A 26,894-nucleotide genomic window follows, 5' to 3' on the forward strand; every position below is an offset into this window, starting at 1 on the left:
AGATACGGTCAGACTCTGCTGAGGTTTCACCTGAATCCGCCATCGCCGTGCCCGGCTGCTGTACGTCCTCCTTGTGAGGCCGGCTGCTATTATCGAACACCCCAGAGAGCGGAGGCTGACGACACCGTCCTCTCCACCGCCCACGTCATACATGCTGGGATCTCTGCACCCAGGGCCCTCCATACAAGGGATGGAATTTATCAGGGGGCCCCTTTTAATTAGGCCCACCTGCAGCACCGAGGCCATGACCAGTATGAGGGCCACTACCAACTTGCCGTCCCTTTGTAAGGGTCTGGCATGCATCTTCAGTTGGCCCCTTACCATTACACCTTCGCCAGATGCCCGCCTCGTTCCATCACAAGTTCACCCGTGGTATCCCTTTAAGACAGTTGTCGGGCCCCTTAGAGCCCATCATCCATGACACATGTTGGGTCCATGTAGAAGTCTAATAGAGCCCTTCTGATATTCAATGTATCCAGAATTTTTTATTTTTCCGTTTCTGAGCCTGTGCCGGTCACGGACAGACGGCGACCTTGTATATTCGTGACATATTCTTGACGTCATTCCCCATTGTGGAGCTAATGGCCCTAAACTTCCATGAAATAAATCCCGGCTCCTAATTGATCTCCTAAATTCCCCATATTAGAGAGAAGACAGAATCCGGGCTTAGAAAGTGAAGTTTCAGTGAATCTGAAATGGGATTTTCATCAAATCCCCTCAGTGAGATTACCGGGCATTAGAGGCCGGCACCAGTCTCCAGGCCTAATGGGGATTTACCGAGAAGCCATCTTTTCCTGATCCTCTTTCCCCTGGAAACGAGGGATTTACAGTAATCTCGTCTGATCGGACCCCCGCAAGAAGACTCCGCAATCTGCTGAAGGTGGACTCCACCACCAACATCATTCTTTTTCTAAAAGCAGGTGTTTTGTGGCCCCCGTCCCATGGAGCCCTGCCAGGGTCTAAGACGTGGGGGCAAGACGGCCGTCTCCTCCTCTGACCCGTCGGGGAGGGTTGGCTCTTCATAGATTTGTGTTTTTAGGTTCTTTTTTTCTTAAATTGTTTTTTATATATTTTTTTCCCTCCTTTTTGTTTGTTCTATTTTCTAAAGTATTTAGTTTTTTTGTTTTTTTTAAGATGAATTGTGATATAATAAGCAAAACTGTGAAAAGTGGAATATTACAAAAACAAAAAAAGATTAAAGAAGGGAAAATGGAACATTAAAAGTTGAACGACAAAATAAAAATAGAAAAAAATTAATTGAAACAAAGATTAAAAAACAAGAAAAAAAAAACGAATTTAACAAAATTACAAAAAAGAAATAAAAATGTAAAGGATTAAAACTGAAAATAAAAACAGAAAAAGTAAAAGGATTGAAACAAAAAAATATTAAAGGATTCAAAAGGCAAATAAGGGCAAACTAAAAAATAGAAAATGACAAAAAAAAACTAAATTTTAAAAAGGCAAAAAAGAACACAAATATAAAAACCACAAAAAAGAATAATAAAATACATTTAAAATAGGATTAGAAGAAGCTTAAAAAAAAGCTTCTTCTAATCCTATTTTAAATGTATTTTATTATTCTTTTTTGTGGTTTTTATATTTGTGTTCTTTTTTGCCTTTTTTCATTTTTTTTTGTCATTTTCTATTTTTTAGTTTGCCTTTTGAATCCTTTTTTTTTGTTTCAATCCTTTTACTTTCTTTTTTATTTTCAGTTTTAATCCTTTTTTTACATTTTTATTTATTTTTTTGTAATTTTGTTAAATTGTTTTTTTTTTCTTTGTTTAAAAAAAAAATTCTATTTTTATTTTGTCCAACTTTTAATGTTCCATTTTTTCCTTTTTTTTTTTTTAATCCTTTTTTTGTTTTTTGTTTTTGTAATATTCCACTTTTCTCAGTTTTTTGCTTATTTTATCACAATTCATCTTAAAAAAACAAAACAACCCCCTATGTATGGCAAATTTGTCACCCTTCACATCCTTTGTAGGTTTTAAAAATGGCGGCTGTAATCTGGGTAACGCGGGCACCCACATTCCTTATACTGGGCTTTGGGGAACGCCCCATGGATGGGGTCTGGGTGTCGCAGCTGATGCAGTGGGGGTTGGGCACATGACAAGTGGTCGCCATTAGGTTTGCTGGTAACGTGTAGCGCTACTACATAGCAGAAGGAGGGCCTCATAGCAAAGATTTGATTTCCGCCATCCTACGGGGTGGAGCCACCATGTCTGGGCCCCTCTCTTCAGGGGCCCGATAGTAGCCACATGGTATGCAAGGGATAGGGAATGATCTAGTCACGTGTACGATGAGTGTCATGGAGTGGGAGACGAGATCTATAGGGTAGAAGTAGTTTTTTTTTTGCCGCCGTTTTACTGATGGGGCCAAAAACTGCGTCTGCAGAAAATAAACACGTTATATCAGTGACTGTTGTTGTACTATAGTGCGACACAGTATTCACACCGCACCATGTGGACAATGGCGCAGTCAGTACGTTCAGCACGCGTTTCCCCTTTCACGCATTCAGTGGCCGCACGGTGAGGTCGCTGTCCGGTTCTGTCAGATCTATTTATAATGGATAACTTGCTAATTGTGACGTATGGCAACGATCCTCCCCAACCAAACCAGCTGAGCGAGCCGCAGAGGTGATGTGCCCGGGCATGTCCGCCCTGCTCTACAGGAGCCGCAGCCGGGAGACCTCCACGTGGAGGTAGGTTGTGCAGTGGCCACATATTAAAAGACTGCGATCAGTTCAAGGGCAATACACATGTAACCGCTCTGGTAAAGTCCTCAGCAGCACAGAGGATTTCAGGAGAGGAGTGTGCTGAGCGTGTGGCGATCACAGGCTGAGAGTTACATAGTGGAAGGAGCGGGGACCTCCCAGCAGCACAGAGGATTTCAGGAGAGGAGTGTGCTGATCTTGTGGAGGTCACAGGATGAGGGTTACATAGAGGAAGGAGCAGGGTCCTCCCAGCAGCACAGAGGATTTCAGGAGAGGAGTGTGCTGATCTAGGGGAGGTTACAGGATGAGGGTTACATAGTGGAAGGAGCAGGGTCCTCCCAGCAGCACAGAGGATTTCAGGAGAGCAGTGTGCTGATCTTGTGGAGGTCACAGGCTGAGAGTTACATAGAGGAAGGAGCAGGGTCCCCCCCAGCAGCACAGAGGATTTCAGGAGAGGAGTGTGCTGATCTTGTGGAGGTCACAGACTGAGAGTTACATAGTGGAAGGAGCAGGATCCTCCAAGCAGCACAGAGGATTTCAGGAGAGGAGTGTGCTGATCTTGTGGAGGTCACAGGCTGAGAATTACATAGTGGAAAGAGCAGGGTCCTCCCAGCAGCACAGAGGATTTCAGGAGAGGATTGTTCTGATCTTGTGGAGGTCACAGACTGAGAGTTACATAGTGGAAGGAGCAGGGTCCTCCCAGCAGCACAGAGGATTTCAGGAGAGGATTGTTCTGATCTTGTGGAGGTCACAGACTGAGAGTTACATAGTGGAAGGAGCAGGGTCCTCCCAGCAGCACAGAGGATGTCAGGAGAGGAGTGTGCTGATCTTGTGGAGGTCACAGGCTGAGAGTTACATAGAGGAAGGAGCAGAGTCCTCCCAGCAGCACAGAGGATTTCAGGAGAGGAGTGTGCTGTTCTTACGGAGGTCACAGGATGAGAGTTACATAGTGGAAGGAGCAGGGTCCTCCCAGCAGAACAGAGGATTTCAGGAGAGGACTGTGCTGATCCTGTGGAGGTCACAGGCTGAGAGTTACATAGAGGAAGGAGCAGGGTCCTCCCAGCAGCACAGAGGATTTCAGGAGAGGAGTGTGCTGATCTTGAGGAGGTCACAGGCTGAGAGTTACATAGAGGAAGGAGCAGGGTCCTCCCAGCAGCACAGAGGATTTCAGGAGAGGAGTGTGCTGATCTTGTGGAGGTCACAGACTGAGAGTTACATAGTGGAAGGAGCAGGATCCTCCAAGCAGCACAGAGGATTTCAGGAGAGGAGTGTGCTGATCTTGTGGAGGTTACAGGATGAGAGTTACATAGAGGAAGGAGCAGGATCCTCCAAGCAGCACAGAGGATTTCAGGAGAGGAGTGTGCTGATCTTGTGGAGGTCATAGGATTAGAGTTACATAGTGGATGGAGCAGGGTCCTCCCAGCAGCACAGAGGAATACAGGAGAGGAGTGTGCTGATGTTGTGGAGGTCACAGACTGAGAGTTACATAGTGGAAGGAGCGGAGTCCTCCCAGAAGCACAGAGGATTTCAGGAGAGGAGTGTGCTGATCTTGTGGAGGTCACAGGCTGAGAGTTACATAGTGGAAGGAGCAGGGTCCTCCCAGCAGCACAGAGGATTTCAGGAGAGGATTGTTCTGATCTTGTGGAGGGCACAGGCTGAGAGTTACATAGTGGAAGGAGCAGGGTCCTCCCAGCAGCACAGAGGATTTCAGGAGAGGAGTGTGCTGATCTTGTGGAGGTCACAGACTGAGAGTTACATAGTGGAAGGAGCAGGGTCCTCCCAGCAGCACAGAGGATTTCAGGAGAGGATTGTTCTGATCTTGTGGAGGGCACAGGCTGAGGGTTACATAGTGGAAGGACCCACTCCGCCATTTCCATTGGTTCTGTGCCCCCCCCTCGCGCTCTGGAGATCTCTTGCAGTTTTTATTAGTAAATAAAAAAAATGAATCAGATGTAAATATCAGGATTTTCTGTTCATCAATAAAAAAAATTCAAAAACTATATTTATTTAGATTTTTTTTTTTTTAACCCTTCATCTCTGCGAATTGTGCAGAGCCGCCAGCATTAGGATCGCTCGGAGGGCTGGAAATTCGGGTGGGTGACGGGAGAGGTCAGAGTTGTGTTAAACCAACAAGTGAACCCTCCAGTCCAGTATTTCAGGTTTTTCATAGAAACAACAAAAAAAATGCATGAAAAATCATCGGACCCTAATGGGGCCCTAGAACAATATTGCTTTGTTCCTCCTCCACGGGGGTGACCACCTCTGTAGACGCCGTCATGGCTGTCATTCCGGTTGTCACTCAGCTTTCTGGGGCCGCTCTCTCCGGAAAAGTGAATTTGTGAATGTTTTTTTATTTCACACCGACATTCGGCAGAATCTATCCTCTGGTTCAGACCAGTAACGTTCCTCTCACCTGGCTTCCAATGCTTCAGAATCGATAACTAGTCCTTTTCCTTGCTCATGGCATAAATTAAATGCAAATCCGAAACGCATTAGCAACGCTAAAAGGGCACGGGATAACGAATGTAGCATCTAATACTCCAGATCTTTCCATATTAAAAATTATAGCCCAGAACTAGTCATTTTCTGATTTAGTTTTGGACCAGTACTCCTTACCTATAGCATGAAATGGATACCCGAAACGCGTCGGTTCACGCATAATGACTAAGACTTTGCAAATACAGCTCAACTCGTACCACCCGTCTGATGGGTGGTACGTTAGAATCCCTCGCCGTTTGAGGTCACTGTCGCTTTAAGAGAAGCTGGCGCTATTGGCAGGCTCCGTATAGAAGAGATCAGGCCAGCGTTGGCGAGGTCTCCATGTTCCAACCTGCCGGGCTGTGCGGAGAGTGGGCGGGAGGCAGCAGGTGCGTTTTAATACCTGTAGGCTACAGCTAATGCGAGAGGATCAGTTCCTGCACCGAGGAGGCTCAGCAGGTGGAAGACACTGACAGCGTGTGGGGAAACGGGGAGAAATATCTGACGCGTTTCAGGCTTGTAACCTGTATTTGTGGCCTAGACTGAAACGCGTCAGTGAAAATATCCTCTGCAGCTTGACCGAACCTCATGCGTGCAGCAGTACAGCTCCAGGGGCCCACTACCTGCTATCTTGGGCACCACATAAAGCTTCAGTCGCTATAACGGACGCCCCCGGGGCCAGCTGACGCAGCGCCAACCTTTCACAGAGATTTGCAGATGCATCGTAGCATGGCTGAAACGCGTTAGACTTCTATACTCTGTGCCTCAAACTTGCTGCAGGTCGGTTGGTACACCCAGCCTCAGCGAGATGCCAAGTAAATTAAACTACAAACCGAAACGCGCTAAAACTATTTGTTTTTTTTTGTTTTGAATGTCGTAGTAAAGTGGATTTTTCTTTTCTTTTTCTTTTTATACTTAGTCTGTGAACACAGATTCTCACTTTTGCTGACAGGTTTCAGGGGATGTAGTCTGGATGGTATCTGAGACCAAAACGCGTCAATCTGCAGTGCATTGGGGCTTTAAGAGACGTAGCGTCTGAGCCTGAATTAGAAATCGGTTAGTGGGTCCACCAGCTTCGCCTGGTATAGCTGGCCTCCCTATAGCTAATGCCCCTGGGGTCAGCCGATTCAGAGTAAGCCTTTCGGCGAGGTTTCCAAGTGCGTTTTTTTATATTTTTTAGGTCCATGGCTAAAATTATGTTGTCGAAACGCGTTTGAATCGTCTATGTGTAGCTTACCGTCAGACATATAGCAGCTCATAAAAGAGGTGAGCTGGTCACCAAGCCTCAAAGGCGCTTGCCCGGGTGTCCTTGCTCGATGCATCAATCAAATGCCAAACCGAAACGCGTCGGTTATTAATATATTTGCTTTTCTGTTTAGAATTTAATGGTAAAGTCGATGTGAGTTGCACGTCAAACATGGAGTAATCACTGATCAGGGGGAGACGTTGGCTGATGCGTTTCGGACATGATTAATTTCGTCATGAATTATGCAGTCGACTTGTTGGGCCTGCAGCAGAAAGAGGCGACGCGATTAAAGTGGTTTTCTGAGATTATTTTCTTTTTTTCTTTGCTATGCTGTGAGAAGGCCGTGGCGCTACTGTGAGGGGGTCCCGGGGGTCTCTAATACTGTCTGAGGTCATGAGTGCAATAATATTGCAAAACCCCTTAAGTGTGCTAACGCGTTTTGGACCCTTGATCTGTGTTTATATGGACACACTTTGATCATGCATTTGTTTTTTGCTGGGAGCTGAATATTTTTACAGCCCAGTTGAATTTCCTGACTGAAATGTGTTGGGAGATTCACCCGCACCCCATCCGGTTTGGCAGTATTAAATGTCCGCCCGCAGACGGTGGCGGTGATGAACAGGCTGAGGTGGCTGTGTACCTGAAGCCTGGGCGGGCCGAGCTGGGCGTGTGACGGGTACACCACGGTGATTATTATTATTGTTATTATTGTGATTAGATGGGTTTTGATCCTGCTGCTTTCCGCCAAGCCTTATTAGGTGTTCCCTGTATATGTCAGGGCTGGAGTAACGCGTTTCCGGCACTAAGCCATGTGATGGATACGTCCTGTCCTCGCCCAGAGCCCTTTAATCTCGTTACATATGGGTGTATGTGTGTGTATATATAGCTATCACAGCATTGTCACAGCCATTTATTCCTTCCTGTGTGTCAGTCTTCACTGCAGTTTTGGCATTGCGTTCACGAACCAGACAGAAATTGCGGCTGACAGTGACCTAGATGTTGGTCTTCATTTCGTTGTGTGTCAGTCCTTACTGTACTCTTTGCGAGTCACAGCTTAGATTGTAAGCTTTCTGATCTTGCCCCCTTCTAGCGTCATGCACTCGCCCCCTCCTTCGGTTTAATGAGGTGCCCCCTACATTTCACGGCAAGTTTTGTTTCGCTCGTTCCTTCGCCTCTGGCGACTGACTGTTACCGGTCGACTCTCTTCAGATCATCGTCGTTGCCTGTTATCCTGACTCTAGGAGCGATTATTCAGGCCTAAATTTAGCCCGAGTGTAAGCCGCTCGTTAAGTGGGTGTCACCCGCTGATTGGCCACTTACCCAAGGCGTTAGTGCGGGACCTGTAAATAGATTACGTGACCGCCCATTACCTGCAGTGATTACTAGCTCAGATTTGGGCAATTGCTTGCATTACAATCCCATAAGACCCTTCATTTTTTAGGATCAGGAAGGGAGGGGGGGGGGGGGGGGGGGTAGATTTTGGGTTCTGCTCAGGCTACTCAAACTGGGGGTGTATTCCCTGCAGACGGAAGTGGTTGTTGGGTGGAATGAGACTTACCGGTAGTATTCACCAGTCGGATCTCTGACCCGCGATGATGAGCGCTTTCAGAATTCTGAGGCTGCAGGGCAGTAGTTACTGTCACTTTAAATGTTGGGGGGGGGGGGGGGCATTGTGTTAACGTTTTTAGTCCTCAAGGGACTAAAATCGCCAGAAAGTTAGATTTGAAAGGGAAACGCTCCATGGTCCTTGTTGTGAATCTTTCCTGTCCCCGAAGCAGCGAGCACCACTCTGAAATCTTAAAGGGGTTCTCCACGTTTGACCACGCCTACTTCTTTTAAAGGGTCCCTTAACAAAAACCTTGTAAAGCCCACCCCTTCCCTTTCTGTTACCCCTGGTGACCAGCTTTAAACTGTGGCAATTCTAAGTGTTCAGTTAATCTGCAGCACCTCCGCAGGGCAAGTAAGGTATTACACGGCGCCCATTCATGTCTAAGGATTATCCGTGTAATCTAGGACGGGTCCTCCAGAGCCAAACTACGGTCGAAAGGTGAGGATCCTGCAAAGAAGATGCCCCTGCACCCTCTAAGTGCCCCCAACCTACCTCCTTAAACAGCAGATTAATACTTGCCTCCTCCCTGGGCTCCTCCACGCTGCCTCCACTTTATCTTCCGGTCCCACCTGCTGAGGCCAAGTCATTGCTTCATGGATGTGAATAATGCGGCGAGGAGCAGGTAAATGTCATAACGTTTTATGGATGCAGGCGTCGCCATAGTAACAGACTACAAACAAACTCTAGTGTAGTCAGAGCCTGCAGTCATTGTGAGAGTCCGGTGGTCAGCGTTTTCACACACCGCTCGGCATATACTGTATACCCGAGGAGACACCGACACGCGGGTCCGAGCAGTGAGAGAAGGAAGGGGGCGAGGGGCGGCTTCTGGGGCCAGGGGGGATGCCCACTGGGGTCACAACCTGCAGCTCCTCAGAAGGTCTGGTAAATAAGCAATACTTCAGTGTGGGGTCCAAGTTGTGTAGCTCATAGAGGAATGTGCAGACTGTAACAGACCCGCAGCTGTGAGAAGTGTACAGACCCTGCTAAGGAATAATGAGTGATCTATTCACTGACAGTAAGCATACGTCTTGAAAATGACGTACAAAACATACAGTCCAATACAAAGAAGGGGAAATAATTGCACAATCTGCAGGACTAGTTTCAGGTGATTCCTGCACAGTGAGGCCTGCAGCCGCCGGCGACCGTCCGCATCCGTACAGAACGTCAGACGCCAGAACCATGTCTAATATGACTGTGTACCCTTCAAATGTCTGCAGACACCCCTAGTAGGATCCATGTGGTGTTATAGTAGTTATATACTTGTACATAGGAGCGGTATTATAGTAGTTATATTCCTGTACATAGGAGGCAGGATTATAGTAGTTATATTCTTGTACATGGGAGGCAGTATTATAGTAGTTATATTCTTATACATAGGAGGCAGTATTATAGTAGTTATATTCTTGTACATAGGAAGCAGTATTATAGTAGTTATATTACTGTACATAGGAGCAGTATTATAGCAGTTATATTCTTGTACATAGGAGCAGTATTATAGCAGTTATATTCTTGTACATAGGAGACAGTATTATAGTAGTTATATTCTTGTACATAGGAGCAGTATTATAGTAGTTATGTTCTTGTACATAGGAGGCAGTATTATAGTAGTTATATTCTTGTACATAGGAGGCAGTATTATAGTAGTTATATTCTTGTACATAGGAGGCAGTATTATAGTAGATATATTCTTGTACATAGGAGGCAGTATTATAGTAGTTATATTCCTGTACATAGGAGCAGTATTATAGTAGTTATATTCTTGTACATAGGAGCAGTATTATAGTAGTTATATTCTTGTACATAGGAGCAGTATTATAGTAGTTATATTCCTGTACATAGGAGCAGTATTATAGTAGTTATATTCTTGTACATAGGAGGCAGTATTATAGTAGTTATATTCTTGTACATAGGAGCAGTATTATAGTAGTTATATTCTTGTACATAGGAGCAGTATTATAGTAGTTATATTCTTGTACATAGGAGGCAGTATTATAGTAGTTATATTCTTGTACATAGGAGCAGTATTATAGTAGTTATATTCTTGTACATAGGAGCAGTATTATAGTAGTTATATTCCTGTACATAGGAGCAGTATTATAGTAGTTATATTATTGTACATAGGGGGCAGTATTATAGTAGTTATATTCTTGTACATAGGAGCAGTATTATAGTAGTTATATTCTTGTACATAGGAGCAGTATTATAGTAGTTATATTCTTGTACATAGGAGGCAGTATTATAGTAGTTATATTCTTGTACATAGGAGCAGTATTATAGTAGTTATATTCTTGTACATAGGAGCAGTATTATAGTAGTTATATTCCTGTACATAGGAGCAGTATTATAGTAGTTATATTATTGTACATAGGGGGCAGTATTATAGTAGTTATATTCTTGTACATAGGAGCAGTATTATAGTAGTTATATTCTTGTATATAGGAGCAGTATTATAGTAGTTATATTCTTGTACATAGGAGCAGTATTATAGTAGTTATATTCTTGTACATAGGAGGCAGTATTATAGTAGTTATATTCCTGTACATAGGAGGCAGTATTATAGTAGTTATATTCTTGTACATAGGAGGCAGTATTATAGTAGTTATATTCTTGTACATAGGAGGCAGTATTATAGTAGTTATATTCTTGTACATAGGAGGCAGTATTATAGTAGTTATATTCTTGTACATAGGAGCAGTATTATAGTAGTTATATTCTTGTACATAGGAGCAGTATTATAGTAGTTATATTCTTGTACATAGGAGCAGTATTATAGTAGTTATATTCTTGTACATAGGAGCAGTAATATAGTAGTACTGTACTATATGTCATATGGTTCACACATCTGTAAAAGTGTTTATACAAATATGTATACGGTATTTTTAGTAATGTTTGAGAAGATACTCTGTCGCCCACTCCCATGTTATAGCTGGAGCAGTATACTTTAGGAGGACATGTTGGCTTACTAAGTGCAGCCCTGAGCTCAGAGCACTTGTCACTTCCCTATTCCCTCTCGTTGTACTCCCATATTGATAGCAGATTTTGGAGTTGCCCTTTAAGCGGTGGTCTACATTTTGGGGACGAGGTTTTCTTCCTCCTGTGATTTGTATTAAGCTTTCAACGGAGTCGGCTCAAGATCACCTTGGAAATACTTTTCCCCTGGCAAAAAGCCTTAGTTGGAGGGTATGATTACTGTGTGTCAGTAGTTACTGAACATACCACATACCGCAGATGACAATGAGGTATCAGACATGCTGATGAACAGGTTCGTCTTCTAGTGCGGTCTTCGAGCATGGAGAGACTGAGCGCATTGTTCCTGTGTGAATGGATGGCTGACAGTGCGTACAGGTTGTCACCGCCGACTGGGGAACCATTAGTAGTCTGGTGTGAAAATCTAGTTCTTATTCCCTTTATGTCCTCGAGCTGCAGGAACTGTTGTGCCGGTAGGTATGGGAAACGGTCAGCAAGCTGGTTGACAGCATACCCCTTAACAGCTTAGCTGCTCTCCGGTAATATAAAAGGACAGTTATATTCGGCAGGAGAGGCTACATTGTCTGCTGTAAGACAATGCTTCCTAGAACCAGCAGGCAAGGGATGCTGGGAGATTTCAGCTCTGAGGGTTGTGTACAATACAGGCTTCAGCTCAGGAGGAGTACTAGATAAGGCCCCATTCACACGACCGTGTGGCCACCATGCCCGTGATGCAGATCGCAAACAGTAGGTCCGCAACGTACGTACTGCAAAATATAGGACATGTTCTATCCTTTGCTGTGCGGAAGCTCTGGAGTATAATACAGAATATAACTGAGGATCAGTACAGGATAAGTAATGTATGTACACAGTGACTGCACCCGCAGAATAGTGAGTGCAGCTCTGGAGTATAATACAGAATATAACTGAGGATCAGTACAGGATAAGTAATGTATGTACACAGTGACTGCACCAGCAGAATAGTGAGTCCAGCTCTGGAATATAATACAGAATGTAACTGAGGATCAGTACAGGATAAGTAATGTATGTACACAGTGACTGCACCAACAGAACAGTGAGTGCAGCTCTGGAGTATAATACAGGATATAACTCAGGATCAGTACAGGATAAGTAATGTATGTACACAGTGACTGCACCAGCAGAATAGTGAGTGCAGCTCTAGAGTATAATACAGGATATAACTCAGGATCAGTACAGGATAAGTAATGTACATACACAGTGACTGCACCAGCAGAATAGTGAGTGCAGCTCTGGAGTATAATACAGGATATAACTCAGGATCAGTACAGGATAAGTAATGTATGTACACAGTGACTGCACCAGCAGAATAGTGAGTGCAGCTCTGGAGTATAATACAGGATATAACTGAGGATCAGTACAGGATAAGTAATGTATGTACACAGTGACTGCACCAGCAGAATAGTGAGTGCAGCTCTGGAGTATAATACAGGATGTAACTCAGGATCAGTACAGGATAAGTAATGTATGTACACAGTGACTGCACCAGCAGAATAGTGAGTGCAGCTCTGGAGTATAATACAGGATGTAACTCAGGATCAGTACAGGATAAGTAATGTATGTACACAGTGACTGCACCAGCAGAATAGTGAGTGCAGCTCTGGAGTATAATACAGAATATAACTGAGTATCAGTACAGGATAAGTAATGTATGTACACAGTGACTGCACCAGCAGAATAGTGAGTGCAGCTCTGGAGGATAATACAGGATGTAACTCAGGATCAGTACAGGATAAGTAATGTATGTACACAGTGACTGCACCAGCAGAATAGTGAATGCAGCTCTGGAGTATAATACAGGATGTAACTCAGGATCAGTACAAGATAAGTAATGTATGTACACAGTGACTGCACCAGCAGAATAGTGAGTGCAGCTCTGGAGTATAATACAGAATATAACTGAGGATCAGTACAGGATAAGTAATGTATGTACACAGTGACTGCACCAGCAGAATAGTGAGTGCAGCTCTGGAGTATAATACAGAATATAACTGAGGATCAGTACAGGATAAGTAATGTATGTACACAGTGACTGCACCAGCAGAATAGTGAGTGCAGCTCTGGAGTATAATACAGAATGTAACTCAGGATCAGTACAGGATATGTAATGTACACAGTGACTGCATCGGCAGAATAGTGAGTGCAGCTCTGGACTATAATACAGGATGTAACTCAGGATCAGTACATGATAAGTAATGTATGTGCACAGTGACTGCACCAGCAGAATAGTGAGTACAGCTCTGGAGTATAATACAGGATGTAACTCAGGATCAGTACAGGATAAGTAATGTCTGTACACAGTGACTGCACCAGCAGAATAGTGAGTGCAGCTCTGGAGGATAATACAGGATGTAACTCAGGAAAAGTACAGGATAAGTAATGTAATGTACACAGTGACTGCACCAGCAGAATAGTGAGTGCAGCTCTGGAGTATAATACAGGATGTAACTCAGGATCAGTACAGGATAAGTAATGTATGTACACAGTGACTGCACCAGCAGAATAGTGAGTGCAGCTCTGGAGGATAATACGGGATGTAACTCAGGAAAAGTACAGGATAAGTAATGTATGTACACAGTGACTGCACCAGCAGAATAGTGAGTGCAGCTCTGGAGGATAATACAGGATGTATCAGTACAGAATAAGTAATGTGACGATGCCCTGGGGTCCTGATCAGTACAGTACGGTGTGTGTGACGGGGTGAGGACCTCCTTGGTGCCAGTCCTCGGGATACATGTATAACCTGCTGGGACGGACGATGAGTGATTGGCAGAACGATATCCCCCATCAGATAACCTTCTCCTCGCTGATTAGTTTGTATCTCTAAGTAAATGTTAATGTTTGTGAGAGTCGTTTGTTCGGGGCATTCACACCTCATTAACCCCTTCGTTTCCTGCGGTCTGTGAATAGTGAGGCCCATATTTACTAATCCTGTTGATCAGGGATGCCCAACCTGCGGCCCTCCATCTGTTGGAAAACTACAACTCCCAGCATGCCCAGACAGCCTACAGCAGGGCATGGTGGGAGTTGTAGTTTTACAACAGCTGGAGGGCCGGAGGTTGTACATCCCTGTTGTAGATGGTTAAGGCTACATTCACACGAACGTATATTGTTTCCTTGTCCTTTCCGTTTTTTTGGCGGATAGGATGTAGACCCACGCATCCGTGTGTCCGTTACGTAGACCCACAAAAATAATAGAACATGTCCTATTCTTGTCCGTTTTGCAGACAAGGATCGGCATTGTTACAATGGATCCGCAAAAAAAACCGGATGCCATACGGAACGTCACTTGTTTTTATTGCTGATCCGCAATTTGCGGACCGCAAAACACACATGGTTGTGTGAATGTAGCCCTAAGGTTAGATCTGCTCCAGGTTTATCTCAGGGGCCGAGGCTGCTGCAGGGACGGAGCCGGTTCTCTGACCCCGTCACAACTGCCGGTCTGAGGAAAACGATTGCACTAGAATAGTCATGTAAAGTGGCACGTCCTAGGCCCGCCCTTTCTGGAGCCACGCCCCCGTTCCATTAAGCCACGCCCCTGTCTGTTTCATAAAAGAAGTCTGTGCAATGGATTAGCAGCTGTCTTCAACCAGGGACCCCATCTTATTTGAGCAGTGTCATTGCTCCGCTGCTGGCCATATTGACCCGGGGACCCCATCCCCCCCCTTCACTTGATTTGCACTGCTGCTGGCAGTCCGGCCATCTCGACCTGGGGACACCATCTCCCCTTAACCCTGTGCGCCTGATTTGCGCTGCTGCTGTCTAGACCTGTGGTCTTGATTTGTGGCGCTGCTTTCTTGACCCGGGAACCTGTCATCAACTTTACGGTGACCTCACTGAGGGCAGCATAAAATAGTGACAGAAATGCTGATCTCAGCGGTGTGTCATTCATGAACTAAAAGTAAGCTCAGAACCAGCCTCATAGTCATTGCAGCCCAGGCCTTGAAAAGAGTCACATCTACCTGAGAAGAGTCTGGTTATTATAATCTCCTGCTCTCCCGTCCATCTGCTGATGATTGGCAGTTATTTCCCAGAGAGAAAGGGAGACAACTAGGTAGAAGACTGTCAGGGAGAGCAGGAATTTATGAATAACCAGGACTCTTCTCTGGTGGCCGTGACTCTTTTCCAGGTCCAGTCTGCAAGGATTGTGATGTCGGTTCTCGGCAACCACTTACTTTTAACGTATAAATGACAGACCGCTGAAATCATCTCACCTGTCTCTACTTTATGCTGCCATTAGTGTGGGTAGCATAACGTTGATGACAGGTTCCCACTAAACCTGTGCACTTGATTTGCACGGTTGCTCACAATGCAGCCATCTTGACCCGGGGACCCCAGCCCCCCTCCCCACTTGATTTGCGCTGCTGCCGGCAGTACGGACCTGTTTCCTCTGACACCAGGAACCAGTAGAACCACCTGCGGTGTGTATGGGGTCATTGTTCTGCAGCCAGCAGAGATCTTAGCCTGGGAACGTTCAGTTAGGAGGCTTCAGTTGTGCCCACAGGCTACACATTACTGCGGGCCATGAGCGGCGCGCTGCTCGCAGAGTATCCTGCGTAGGCTTCACCGTGTACATCAGCCAAGAGGAAGCCCCGAGGCGCAGCCTGTAGATCCCACAAGTGCGCCCATTGTTTGCAGCCGCTGCGGACGACCGCACTGGAATTCATCGAGTTAATCCGCCAGCCGAGGCTGAATAGGCAGGGGAGGAAGAGAAATCACACCGCTGCATTGTTCAGCACAATGGCGAGCGGCTACAGGCGCGTATGTGCCGTCTCCACGCACCCGGGGGACGCTGGCGGCTGCAAACATTACAGCAAAGGCCAGTCCTATTCAGAAGCAGCAGTCCTGCCCTGTGTAAATAAAGCGGTGTGGCACCCAGCTTGGCAGCCGCGACAGGACTTGGGAAAGTGGAGTGGCATTCTTTTCGGGGACAGCAATGGCTTCCCTGAGCCGCAATGTAAGGCTTTCCCGATACAGGGAATCAAAAATGAAGGATCCTCCAAGGGCAAAATCTCCTCGAATTGTTAAATGCATCTGAAATAATAATAATAAAAAATAAAAAAAAATTCGCAACTTCCGAATAGGTTTACACGTGTGCGCTGGCAGTATTCTGCGCAAAAATCTGTGTACGTAAAACGGTAGGGGATTTGTAAGGTTTACATACATGAGGCGTTTTCTGTAGTACAGGGTGCCGTGATTTCTGCACGTTTAACCCCTTCTGTCTCTCGCAGTTGTCCCCGTCATCTTGAAGGCACTTGTGTACGACGAGAAGCGAGGCGCCTGCAGCGTGGGCTCCAACGTCCGAGACGCCGCCTGCTACGTCTGCTGGGCCTTTGCCCGGGCTTACGACCACCTTGAGCTGAAACCGTTCGTGAATCTCATTTCCAGGTAAGTCCCTCGCTGCTGCCGTGGCCCCACGACAACTCTTCCTGCTCTGCTCTCTGGCTGAACTCGAATCACTGTCTGCAGTGTCAGATTTGTACATTGATGTAGGTGCTGATGGATCCACGAGGTCCTAATGATAGGGGTGCACCGGCAGAGCAGGAGGTGTTGTCATGTGGACCCCAGATGTCATAGTGATATCAAACATGGGAACCCCCCCCCTACTAAGAGGGCAGGGATACCGTCAGACCCCTATTGTGGCTCCTGTGACCAGCTCCCTTCAGACCCCCATTGTGACTCCTGTGACCAGCTCCCTTCAGACCCCCATTGTGACTCCTGTGACTGGTTCCTTCAGACCCCCATTGTGACTCCTGTGACCGGTTCCTTCAGACCCCCATTGTCACTCCTGTGACCGGTTCCTTCAGACCCCAATTGTGACTCCTGTGACCGGTTCCTTCAGACCCCCCCACTGTGGCTCCTGTGACTGGTGTTCTGTCAGACCCCTCCACTGTGGCTCCTGTGACAGGTGTTCTGTCAGACCCCCCCACTGTGGCTCCTGTGACAGGTGTTCTGTCAGACCCCCCCACTGTGGCTCCTGTGACAGGTGTTCTGTCAGACCCCCCCACTGTGGCTCCTGTGACAGGTGTTCTGTCAGACCCCCCCACTGTGGCTCCTGTGACAGGTGTTCTGTCAGACCCCCACTGTGGCTCCTGTGACGGGTGTTTCGTCAGACCCCCACTGTGGCTCCTGTGACGGGTGTTCCGTCAGACCCCCACTGTGGCTCCTGTGACGGGTGTTCCGTCAGACCCCCACTGTGGCTCCTGTGACGGGTGTTCCGTCAGACCCCCACTGTGGCTCCTGTGACGGGTGTTTCGTCAGACCCCCACTGTGGCTCCTGTGACGGGTGTTTCGTCAGACCCCCACTGTGGCTCCTGTGACGGGTGTTTCGTCAGACCCCCACTGTGGCTCCTGTGACGGGTGTTTCGTCAGACCCCCACTGTGACGGGTGTTTCGTCAGACCCCCACTGTGACGGGTGTTTCGTCAGACCCCCACTGTGGCTCCTGTGACGGGTGTTTCGTCAGACCCCCACTGTGGCTCCTGTGACGGGTGTTTCGTCAGACCCCCACTGTGGCTCCTGTGACGGGTGTTTCGTCAGACCCCCACTGTGGCTCCTGTGACGGGTGTTTCGTCAGACCCCCACTGTGGCTCCTGTGACGGGTGTTCCGTCAGACCCCCACTGTGGCTCCTGTGACGTGTGTTCCGTCAGACCCCCCCCACTGTGGCCCCTGTGACATGACACCCCACACCTAACCTATGTCCTTTTTTTATTAGTGAGATTACGGACGAACGTAAAAGTGCGTGAATCATCCCCGATGCTCAGTGGGCGCACTTTATTGCAGCATTAGCCGTCCCGGGGTGTGTCGCCCGCACCCAGTCTTTACTAGATTACTTAAGTATCACATTTTGGGGAATAATAAGCACCATGTACAGGGCGCCAACATAGTAAAGGCAAATTCCCAGCGCCCTGTGGGCCTCTGTCCTCTGTGCTCCCACAATGCACTGCTGTCTGGTAAGAGCGGACTCTCGCTTTGGTAGTGAGCAGAGAAGAAGATAAAGCATGGCTCATGTAAGATGTCCGTGTAGAGACTGTATCGGGCGTCGGTGGAGTTCTGGGATCTTCAGCACTCGTATTATTAGCAGTTATCCCCACGCACCCTTTATGTGCTGGACGGATCCAGTGTTAACCCTTTAGGGCGGCCGGCTGGCCATGCACACACGTATTTAAAGGGACGTCATGGGTTTTGCAGCGATCCCTTTAATGGGCCTGTTAATCCCAGTCGTCGCCATGTTTGGATCGCTGACAGGCAGGGTGTTATGTAGTGCAGCGCGCTGGGGACCGGATCTCCCGTGGCCCGGTGCAACCGGTTCTGAAGGCGGCTCTGCCCCTCCCGACTATTCTCCAGCTTCCAAACCCCAACCCGTGGGAGGAGAGGAACATAGCCTATTGACAAAATAATGGGGCGCACCGCAGTATAGACACAGGTGCCCTGCCCCCGCCCGTGTGTGTGTGCAAACACCAGGAGGAAGCTGCCGCCGCCTGCCCAGCGCCCGCTGCCACCGAGCACCTGGGTACAGACGCCCAAGGCGACACATGTCACTGAAACTAGGGGGGGCTCCGAAGGTGGCAGGCTGTATCACACCTATAGGATTAGATACACGGATCAGCAGACTGTATCACACCTATAGGATTAGATACACAGCTCCGCAGACTGTATCACACCTATAGGATTAGATACACGGATCAGCAGGCTGTATCACACCTATAGGATTAGATACACGGATCAGCAGACTGTATCACACCCTTAGGATTAGATACACAGCTCAGCAGACTGTATCACACCTATAGGATTAGATACACGACTCAGCAGGCTGTATCACACCTATAGGATTAGATACACGGATCAGCAGACTGTATCACACCTATAGGATTAGATACACAGCTCAGCAGACTGTATCACACAGGACAGGATTAGATACACAGCTCAGCAGACTGTATCACACATGATAGGATTAGATACACAGCTCAGCAGACAGTATCACACAGGATAGGATTAGATACACAGCTCAGCAGACAGTATCACACAGGAGAGGATTAGATACACAGCTCAGCAGACAATATCACACAGGATAGGATTAGATACACAGCTCAGCAGTCAGTATCACACAGGATATGATTAGATACACAGCTCAGCAGACAATATCACACAGGATAGGATTAGATACACAGCTCAGCAGACAGTATCACACAGGATATGATTAGATACACAGCTCAGCAGACAGTATCACACAGGATAGGATTAGATACACAGCTCAGCAGACAGTATCACACAGGATAGGATTAGATACACAGCTCAGCAGACAGTATCACACAGGATAGGATTAGATACACAGCTCAGCAGACAGTATCACACAGGATAGGATTAGATACACAGCTCAGCAGACAGTATCACACAGGATAGGATTAGATACACAGCTCAGCAGACAGTATCACACGGTAGGCTTAGATACACAGCTCAGCTGTCAGTATCACACGGTAGGCTTAGATACACAGCTCAGCAGTCAGTATCACACAGGATAGGCTTAGATACACAGCTCAGCAGTCAGTATCACACAGGATAGGCTTAGATACACAGCTCAGCAGTCAGTATCACACGGTAGGCTTAGATACACAGCTCAGCAGTCAGTATCACACTGTAGGCTTAGATACACAGCTCAGCAGTCAGTATCACACGGTAGGCTTAGATACAGCGCCCTGGTGTTGCCCTCTGCAGTCTGCGGTATCAGTGAAGTGCTGACTCAGGCCGTCTCCTGCTGCTTGGGAAGAGCCGTCAGTTTCGTCTTCCCCTGGGCGCTGTTTGTGGCGGGCGTGGCGGCGGCTCTGCCAGTGTAAGATTAGAGTGCCGCCGGGCTCAGGAGATGGAGGCATGGCTCAGAGCTACGTCTGGTGTGGGCAGCCATGTTCATGCCTCAGGAAGCTGAGGTGTGAGGTCCTGTATGTAGGTGGCCTCACACTGCGGAGATGCTGCAGGAGGCTTAGGTACAAGGTCCTGTATGTAGGTGGCCTCACACTGCGGAGATGCTGCAGGAGGCTGAGGTACGAGGTCCTGTATGTAGGTGGCCTCACACTGCGGAGATGCTGCAGGAGGTTGAGGTACGAGCTCCTGTATGTAGGTGGCCTCACACTGCTGAGATGCTGCAGGAGGCTGAGGTACGAGGTCCTGTATGTAGGTGGCCTCACACTGCGGAGATGCTGCAGGAGGCTGAGGTACGAGCTCCTGTATGTAGGTGGCCTCACACTGCGGAGATGCTGCAGGAGGCTGAGGTACGAGCTCCTGTATGTAGGTGGCCTCACACTGCGGAGATGCTGCAGGAGGCTGAGGTACGAGGTCCTGTATGTAGGTGGCCTCACACTGCGGAGGTGCTGCAGGAGGCTGAGGTACGAGGTCTTGTATGTAGGTGGCCTCACACTGCGGAGGTGCTGCAGGAGGCTGAGGTACGAGGTCCTGTATGTAGGTGGCCTCACACTGCGGAGGTGCTGCAGGAGGCTGAGGTACGAGGTCCTGTATGTAGGTGGCCTCACACTGCGGAGATGCTGCAGGAGGTTGAGGTACGAGCTCCTGTATGTAGGTGGCCTCACACTGCTGAGATGCTGCAGGAGGCTGAGGTACGAGGTCCTGTATGTAGGTGGCCTCACACTGCGGAGATGCTGCAGGAGGCTGAGGTACGAGCTCCTGTATGTAGGTGGCCTCACACTGCGGAGATGCTGCAGGAGGCTGAGGTACGAGCTCCTGTATGTAGGTGGCCTCACACTGCGGAGATGCTGCAGGAGGCTGAGGTACGAGCTCCTGTATGTAGGTGGCCTCACACTGCGGAGGTGCTGCAGGAGGCTGAGGTACGAGGTCTTGTATGTAGGTGGCCTCACACTGCGGAGGTGCTGCAGGAGGCTGAGGTACGAGGTCCTGTATGTAGGTGGCCTCACACTGCGGAGATGCTGCAGGAGGCTGAGGTATGAGGTCCTGTATGTAGGTGGCCTCACACTGCGGAGATGCTGCAGGAGGCTGAGGTACGAGGTCCTGTATGTAGGTGGCCTCACTGCGGAGATGCTGCAGGAGGCTGAGGTATGAGGTCCTGTATGTAGGTGGCCTCACACTGCGGAGATGCTGCAGGAGGCTGAGGTACGAGGTCCTGTATGTAGGTGGCCTCACACTGCGGAGATGCTGCAGGAGGCTGAGGTACGAGGTCCTGTATGTAGGTGGCCTCACACTGCGGAGATGCTGCAGGAGGCTGAGGTACGAGGTCCTGTATGTAGGTGGCCTCACACTGCGGAGGTGCTGCAGGAGGCTGAGGTACGAGGTCTTGTATGTAGGTGGCCTCACACTGCGGAGGTGCTGCAGGAGGCTGAGGTACGAGGTCCTGTATGTAGGTGGCCTCACACTGCGGAGATGCTGCAGGAGGCTGAGGTATGAGGTCCTGTATGTAGGTGGCCTCACACTGCGGAGATGCTGCAGGAGGCTGAGGTACGAGGTCCTGTATGTAGGTGGCCTCACACTCACTATCAGGTGTCACAATAGATATTAAACATTCATAGTCTATGTTATGTGCTAGTTTGCCACCTTTATAAGACCTCTGCTTTCTTTCTTTGAATAGAGATTTTTTCGCTCCGCATTCACAGGTTGAAAGCCCGTCCCACCCTAATAAAGCCGAGACAATTGTATCCAGTCCTAGCAGCCTGACACATTGTAACAAAACCCTCTGGACAGCTTACAGTGGTAGTGATTGCACCTGTGAGGTCCTGGACTAGATTCCAAGCACTGAATGGAAATGGTGATTGTTTCCAGACACTGTCTGCAAGCAGAAATGGTGAAAATGGTGAGGAATTGAGAGTCAGAGTCCATGAGAGGTTTTCAGCCGTGGGCTGGATGAGATGATGATGGGTGGGGGCCGCAGAGCGGAGGGGCCACCACCCGCGTCCAGAAGAGGTGGCCGTGGCCATCGGGACGCTCCTGTAAGTAATGAGCCGGAGCGCCGGCAGCCCGCTGCTACCCGCACACCCTGCAGTGGGCACCTACCCCCTTCTATCAGTGCACAGACGCCACCTGGCATATCTAGCTCCATCACATTACACATCCACATAAACTGTAACAAACCCGCAGCTGTGAGACATAGCAGTGTTCACTGACAGCAAGCGGAGAGCTTGAAACGATGAGGAACTAAAACCCATTCATTATACAGTGATTTAAAGGGGTTGTCCTCCAGGAAAGGTGAGTAGTGTATGATCGCTGGAGCGGTGAGTGCAGTCTACTGCTCCCTGGTGTCAGTGACTCCTCACATACTTGCACCGGCCCTTTAAGAGACTACTGGACTGCCTGGCAGTGGTGAACACATGATAGGATTAGATACATGACTCAGCAGTAAGTATCACACAGGGTGGGGTTAGATACAGATCAGCAGACAGTATCACACGGGATAGGATTAGATACTCAGCTCAGCAGACAGTATCACACAGGATAGGATTAGATACACAGTTCAGCAGGGAGTATCACACAGGATAGGATTAGATACACAGCTCAGCAGACAGTATCACACAGGATAGGATTAGATACACAGCTCAGCAGACAGTATCACACAGAATAGGATTAGATACACAGCTCAGCAGACAGTATCACACAGTATAGGATTAGATACACAGCTCTGCAGACAGTATCACACAGGATAGGATTAGATACACAGCTCAGCAGACAGTATCACACAGGATTAGATACACAGCTCAGCAGACAGTATCACACAGGATAGGATTAGATACACAGCTCAGCAGACAGTATCACACAGGATAGGATTAGATACACAGCTCAGCAGACAGTATCACACAGGATTAGATACACAGCTCAGCAGACAGTATCACACAGGATAGGATTAGATACACAGCTCAGCAGACAGTATCACACAGGACAGGATTAGATACACAGCTCCGCAGACAGTATCACACAGGATAGGATTAGATACACAGCTCAGCAGACAGTATCACACAGGATAGGATTAGATACACAGCTCAGCAGACAGTATCACACAGGATAGGATTAGATACACAGCTCAGCAGACTGTATCACACAGGATAGGATTAGATACACAGCTCAGCAGACTGTATCACACAGGATAGGATTAGATACACAGCTCAGCAGACAGTATCACACAGGATAGGATTAGATACACAGCTCAGCAGACAGTATCACACAGGATAGGATTAGATACACAGCTCAGCAGACAGTTTCACACAGGATAGGATTAGATACACATCCCAGCAGACAGTATCACACAGGATAGGATTAGATACACAGCTCAGCAGACAGTATCACACAGGATAGGATTAGATACACAGCTCAGCAGACAGTATCACACAGTATAGGATTAGATACACAGCTCAGCAGACAGTATCACACAGGATAGGATTAGATACACAGCTCAGCAGACAGTATCACACAGGATAGGATTAGATACACAGCTCAGCAGGCTGTATCACACAGGATAGGATTAGATACACAGCTCAGAAGACAGTATCACACAGGAGAGGATTAGATACACAGCTCAGCAGACAGTATCACACATGATGGGCTTAGATACACCACTCTGCCCTATGTAGTTGCCCTCCCTGTTATCAGCCGGACAGAGGATGACTGCGGTGGTCCGTACATGCGCCGGCCCTTTAAGAAGTAACTGTCATGGCTGGCAGTGGCGGCCCATGGCAGGTGCCTGTGGAGGAATGCAGGAGTCGTCTCGGCTCTTCAGACTTTCTGCCTTTCCCAGGCAGTAGTTTGTGTGTTTTGGGGAAGGGGGGATGATGGGGGGAGTTGTTGGCGAGTCTGTGCAAAGACAGTGAAAGTGCAAGCTCTCCTCCTGGCTGGGCACAGGACGTGTTTGTGGGGCTGGCGCTCTCGGCAGGCGTGGTGACAGCGGACAAGCCGCGACTTGCTGCCCAGAGCTCCCGAAACAGGCAGCTCCTCCGTGGGAACCTGCGCTGGAAGGCGCCGCAGTATCACAGAAACTCCCGAACAAAAGCCCCAAATCCTGTTTCACTTCGCTGACACAGTCCTGATGTGCAGCCGCCAGCACCGCTTCCCTGTGTGTGCCTGTCTGTACCTGGGAAAGCTGGGTGACGAGCAGCGTGGCTGCCCAGGGCCAGCATGTCACCCTGTCTGTACCTGGGAAAGCTGGGTGACGAGCGGCGTGGCTGCCCTGGGCCAGCATGTCACCCTGTCTGTACCTGGGAAAGCTGGGTGACGAGCGGCGTGGCTGCCCAGGGCCAGCATGTCACCCTGTCTGTACCTGGGAAAGCTGGGTGACGAGCGGCGTGGCTGCCCAGGGCCAGCATGTCACCCTGTCTGTACCTGGGTGACGAGCGGCGTGGCTGCCCAGGGCCAGCATGTCACCCTGTCTGTACCTGGGAAAGCTGGGTGACGAGCGGCGTGGCTGCCCAGGGCCAGCATGTCACCCTGTCTGTACCTGGGAAACCTGGGTGACGAGCGGCGTGGCTGCCCAGGGCCAGCATGTCACCCTGTCTGTACCTGGGTGACGAGCGGCGTGGCTGCCCAGGGCCAGCATGTCACCCTGTCTGTACCTGGGAAAGCTGGGTGACGAGCGGCCGTTGCTTTAGAAAGCAAATCAGTAGATGTCATAAAAGGCAGATTCAGGCTCTGGGAAAGCTGGGTGATGATTCATTTGGGGACTATATGGACCGACATCTCTCAGCCATTTGCCATTCAGAACCAGGGGAAATCTGAGTTGTCACCGATTTATGGCGTCCATTGGCAGCCATCTTGGTTGTCACCCAGCTTTTATAGACTCCTGAGGGGCAAAGCTGCTCCTCTCATACTGTGGTACTGAGTTATCATGCCGTTGGGGTCTGTAATGGCCGCCACCTTCGCTTTGACCCAGCTTCTCCGGGCCCCTGAATGCCTGTTTGCACTGATCCCATATTACTATAGGATTTGAGTAATGAATCCCTTTACACTCCAGTACACACAGGTTCACCTTCTACTACTGCAGGTTTAGCCGTTCAGGCCTATGGGAAAGCTGGGTGATGCCCCCATGAGAGCAGCAGTCACTGGGGTCCTTAGATTAGCCCTAGGTGTCATCCTCAGGGTGTAACCCCCAGCGTGTTCATTGTATGGGGGTACTCTGCGATGTCATGGCCCCTTTAAGATGCTGTAACATTGTTCCCTTTGTCTTGCAGTGCTCTGATCATCGCCGCCATCTTTGATCGGGACGTGAACTGCAGACGAGCCGCCTCGGTAAGTCGCACTGGAACTACGTGCAAGGGACAGGTATTCGGCCCCTGACTGTGAACGAGAATGGTTCCATTCCCTGACTGCAAGCAGAGATCAAAAGCTGCGTGTTATTGGAAAAGCAGAGGGGCATCCTTTGTTCTTATTCTTGTAATGAGATATTCTGCCTCAGTTCCTCACACGTTTCTAAACACCTGCTTGCTGTCAGTGAATGTAGAGAGTTTGATTTCCATTCAGAGGCTGGCACACAGGGCCAAGTGTAAGGCAAGCAGTTTTGAAAACTTGGTGGAATTGAAACTTTTCATGATGAGGGATTAGTAAGGTCCCGTCCCTTTTAAATTTGAGCTTCTGTCGGGTGCCCCCTGCACGCAGTAACTCGGGCGTCCAGGCTGGCAGGGCGATGCACAGCCGCCGAGGTCAGATTGATGAGCGTGCTCTACCTGCTGACGACTGTGTATGGTAACCGTAGCTCGGGGCTAGTATTACCGGCTCTGCTGTTCCTGCGCTCAGCTCTGCACGTTGCTGGGAGCGTTTGTATATATAGCAAACGACTGTACAGAGTGGGGGGCTCCAGGGGTCGGTACGAGTCGGGGGCACACAGCCAGGGTTTCATCAGAGCTGAGGGCTCCAGGGGCTGGTACAGAGTGGGGGGCACACAACCAGGGGTGCAGCAGAGCTCCAGGGGCTGGTACAGAGCTCAGGGCTCCAAGGGTCGGTACGAGTCGGAGGCACACAGGGGTGCAGCAGAACTTGGGAAGGGGGGGTACTGGGGGGCGTGAGGTGAACAGAGTACTGGGGGTGCTGCAGAGCTCGGAGCTGGCTTGAGGGGGAAGGTGGTGAGTAGAGTACTGGGGGTGCAGCAGAACTTGGGAAGGGGGGGTACTGGGGGGGGTGAGGTGAACAGAGTACTGGGGGTGCAGCAGAGCTCGGGGCTGGTTCAGGAGGGGTGGGGTGTTGTGCAGACTACTGGGGATAGGGCTCGGGGGGGGGGGGGGGGCGTTGAGTAGAGTACTGGGGGTGCAGCAGAGCTCGGGGCTGGTTCAGGAGGGGTGGGGTGTTGTGCAGACTACTGGGGATAGGGCTCGGGGGGGGGGGGGCGTTGAGTAGAGTACTGGGGGTGCAGCAGAGCTCGGTGCTGGTTCAGGAGGGGTGGGGTGTTGTGCAGACTACTGGGGATAGGGCTCGGGGGGGGGGGGGGGGGCGTTGAGTAGAGTACTGGGGGTGCAGCAGAGCTCGGTGCTGGTTCAGGAGGGGTGGGGTGTTGTGCAGACTACTGGGGATAGGGCTCGGGGGGGGGGGGGGCGTTGAGTAGAGTACTGGGGGTGCAGCAGAGCTCGGTGCTGGTTCAGGAGGGGTGGGGTGTTGTGCAGACTACTGGGGATAGGGCTCGGGGGGGGGGGGGGCGTTGAGTAGAGTACTGGGGGTGCAGCAGAGCTCGGTGCTGGTTCAGGAGGGGTGGGGTGTTGTGCAGACTACTGGGGATAGGGCTCGGGGGGGGGGGGGGGCGTTGAGTAGAGTACTGGGGGTGCAGCAGAGCTCGGGGCTGGTTCAGGAGGGGGGGGGTGTTGTGCAGACTACTGGGGATAGGGCTCGGGGGGGGGGGGGGCGTTGAGTAGAGT

The 26,894-nt window shown here is 49.2% G+C and overlaps 1 protein-coding gene and 1 long non-coding RNA gene across 3 annotated transcripts in view; one reads left to right on the forward strand and one right to left on the reverse strand.

Moving 5' to 3' along the window:
• TBCD (tubulin folding cofactor D) overlaps positions 1 to 26,894 on the forward strand; it is a 134,739-nt gene that overhangs the window by 50,187 nt on the left and 57,658 nt on the right. Inside the window, exons 15-16 of the mRNA XM_040436678.1 lie at positions 16,284 to 16,440; positions 25,224 to 25,281. Coding sequence (XP_040292612.1) covers positions 16,284 to 16,440; positions 25,224 to 25,281 — 215 coding nt within the window. The remainder of the gene's footprint in view (positions 1 to 16,283; positions 16,441 to 25,223; positions 25,282 to 26,894) is intronic.
• Positions 23,921 to 24,708, reverse strand: LOC121004557. 2 transcript variants are annotated; one of them, XR_005779754.1, is made up of 3 exons: positions 24,609 to 24,708; positions 24,432 to 24,555; positions 23,921 to 24,378 (listed from the first exon to the last, which is right to left on the reverse strand). It is a non-coding gene; the product is annotated as an uncharacterized LOC121004557 (long non-coding RNA). The 2 variants fall into 2 exon arrangements; XR_005779755.1 differs by having other exon boundaries at positions 23,921 to 24,130; positions 24,193 to 24,555.

Source organism: Bufo bufo, chromosome 6 (genome assembly GCF_905171765.1).
Source record: "Bufo bufo chromosome 6, aBufBuf1.1, whole genome shotgun sequence".
Lineage (NCBI taxonomy): Eukaryota > Metazoa > Chordata > Amphibia > Anura > Bufonidae > Bufo > Bufo bufo.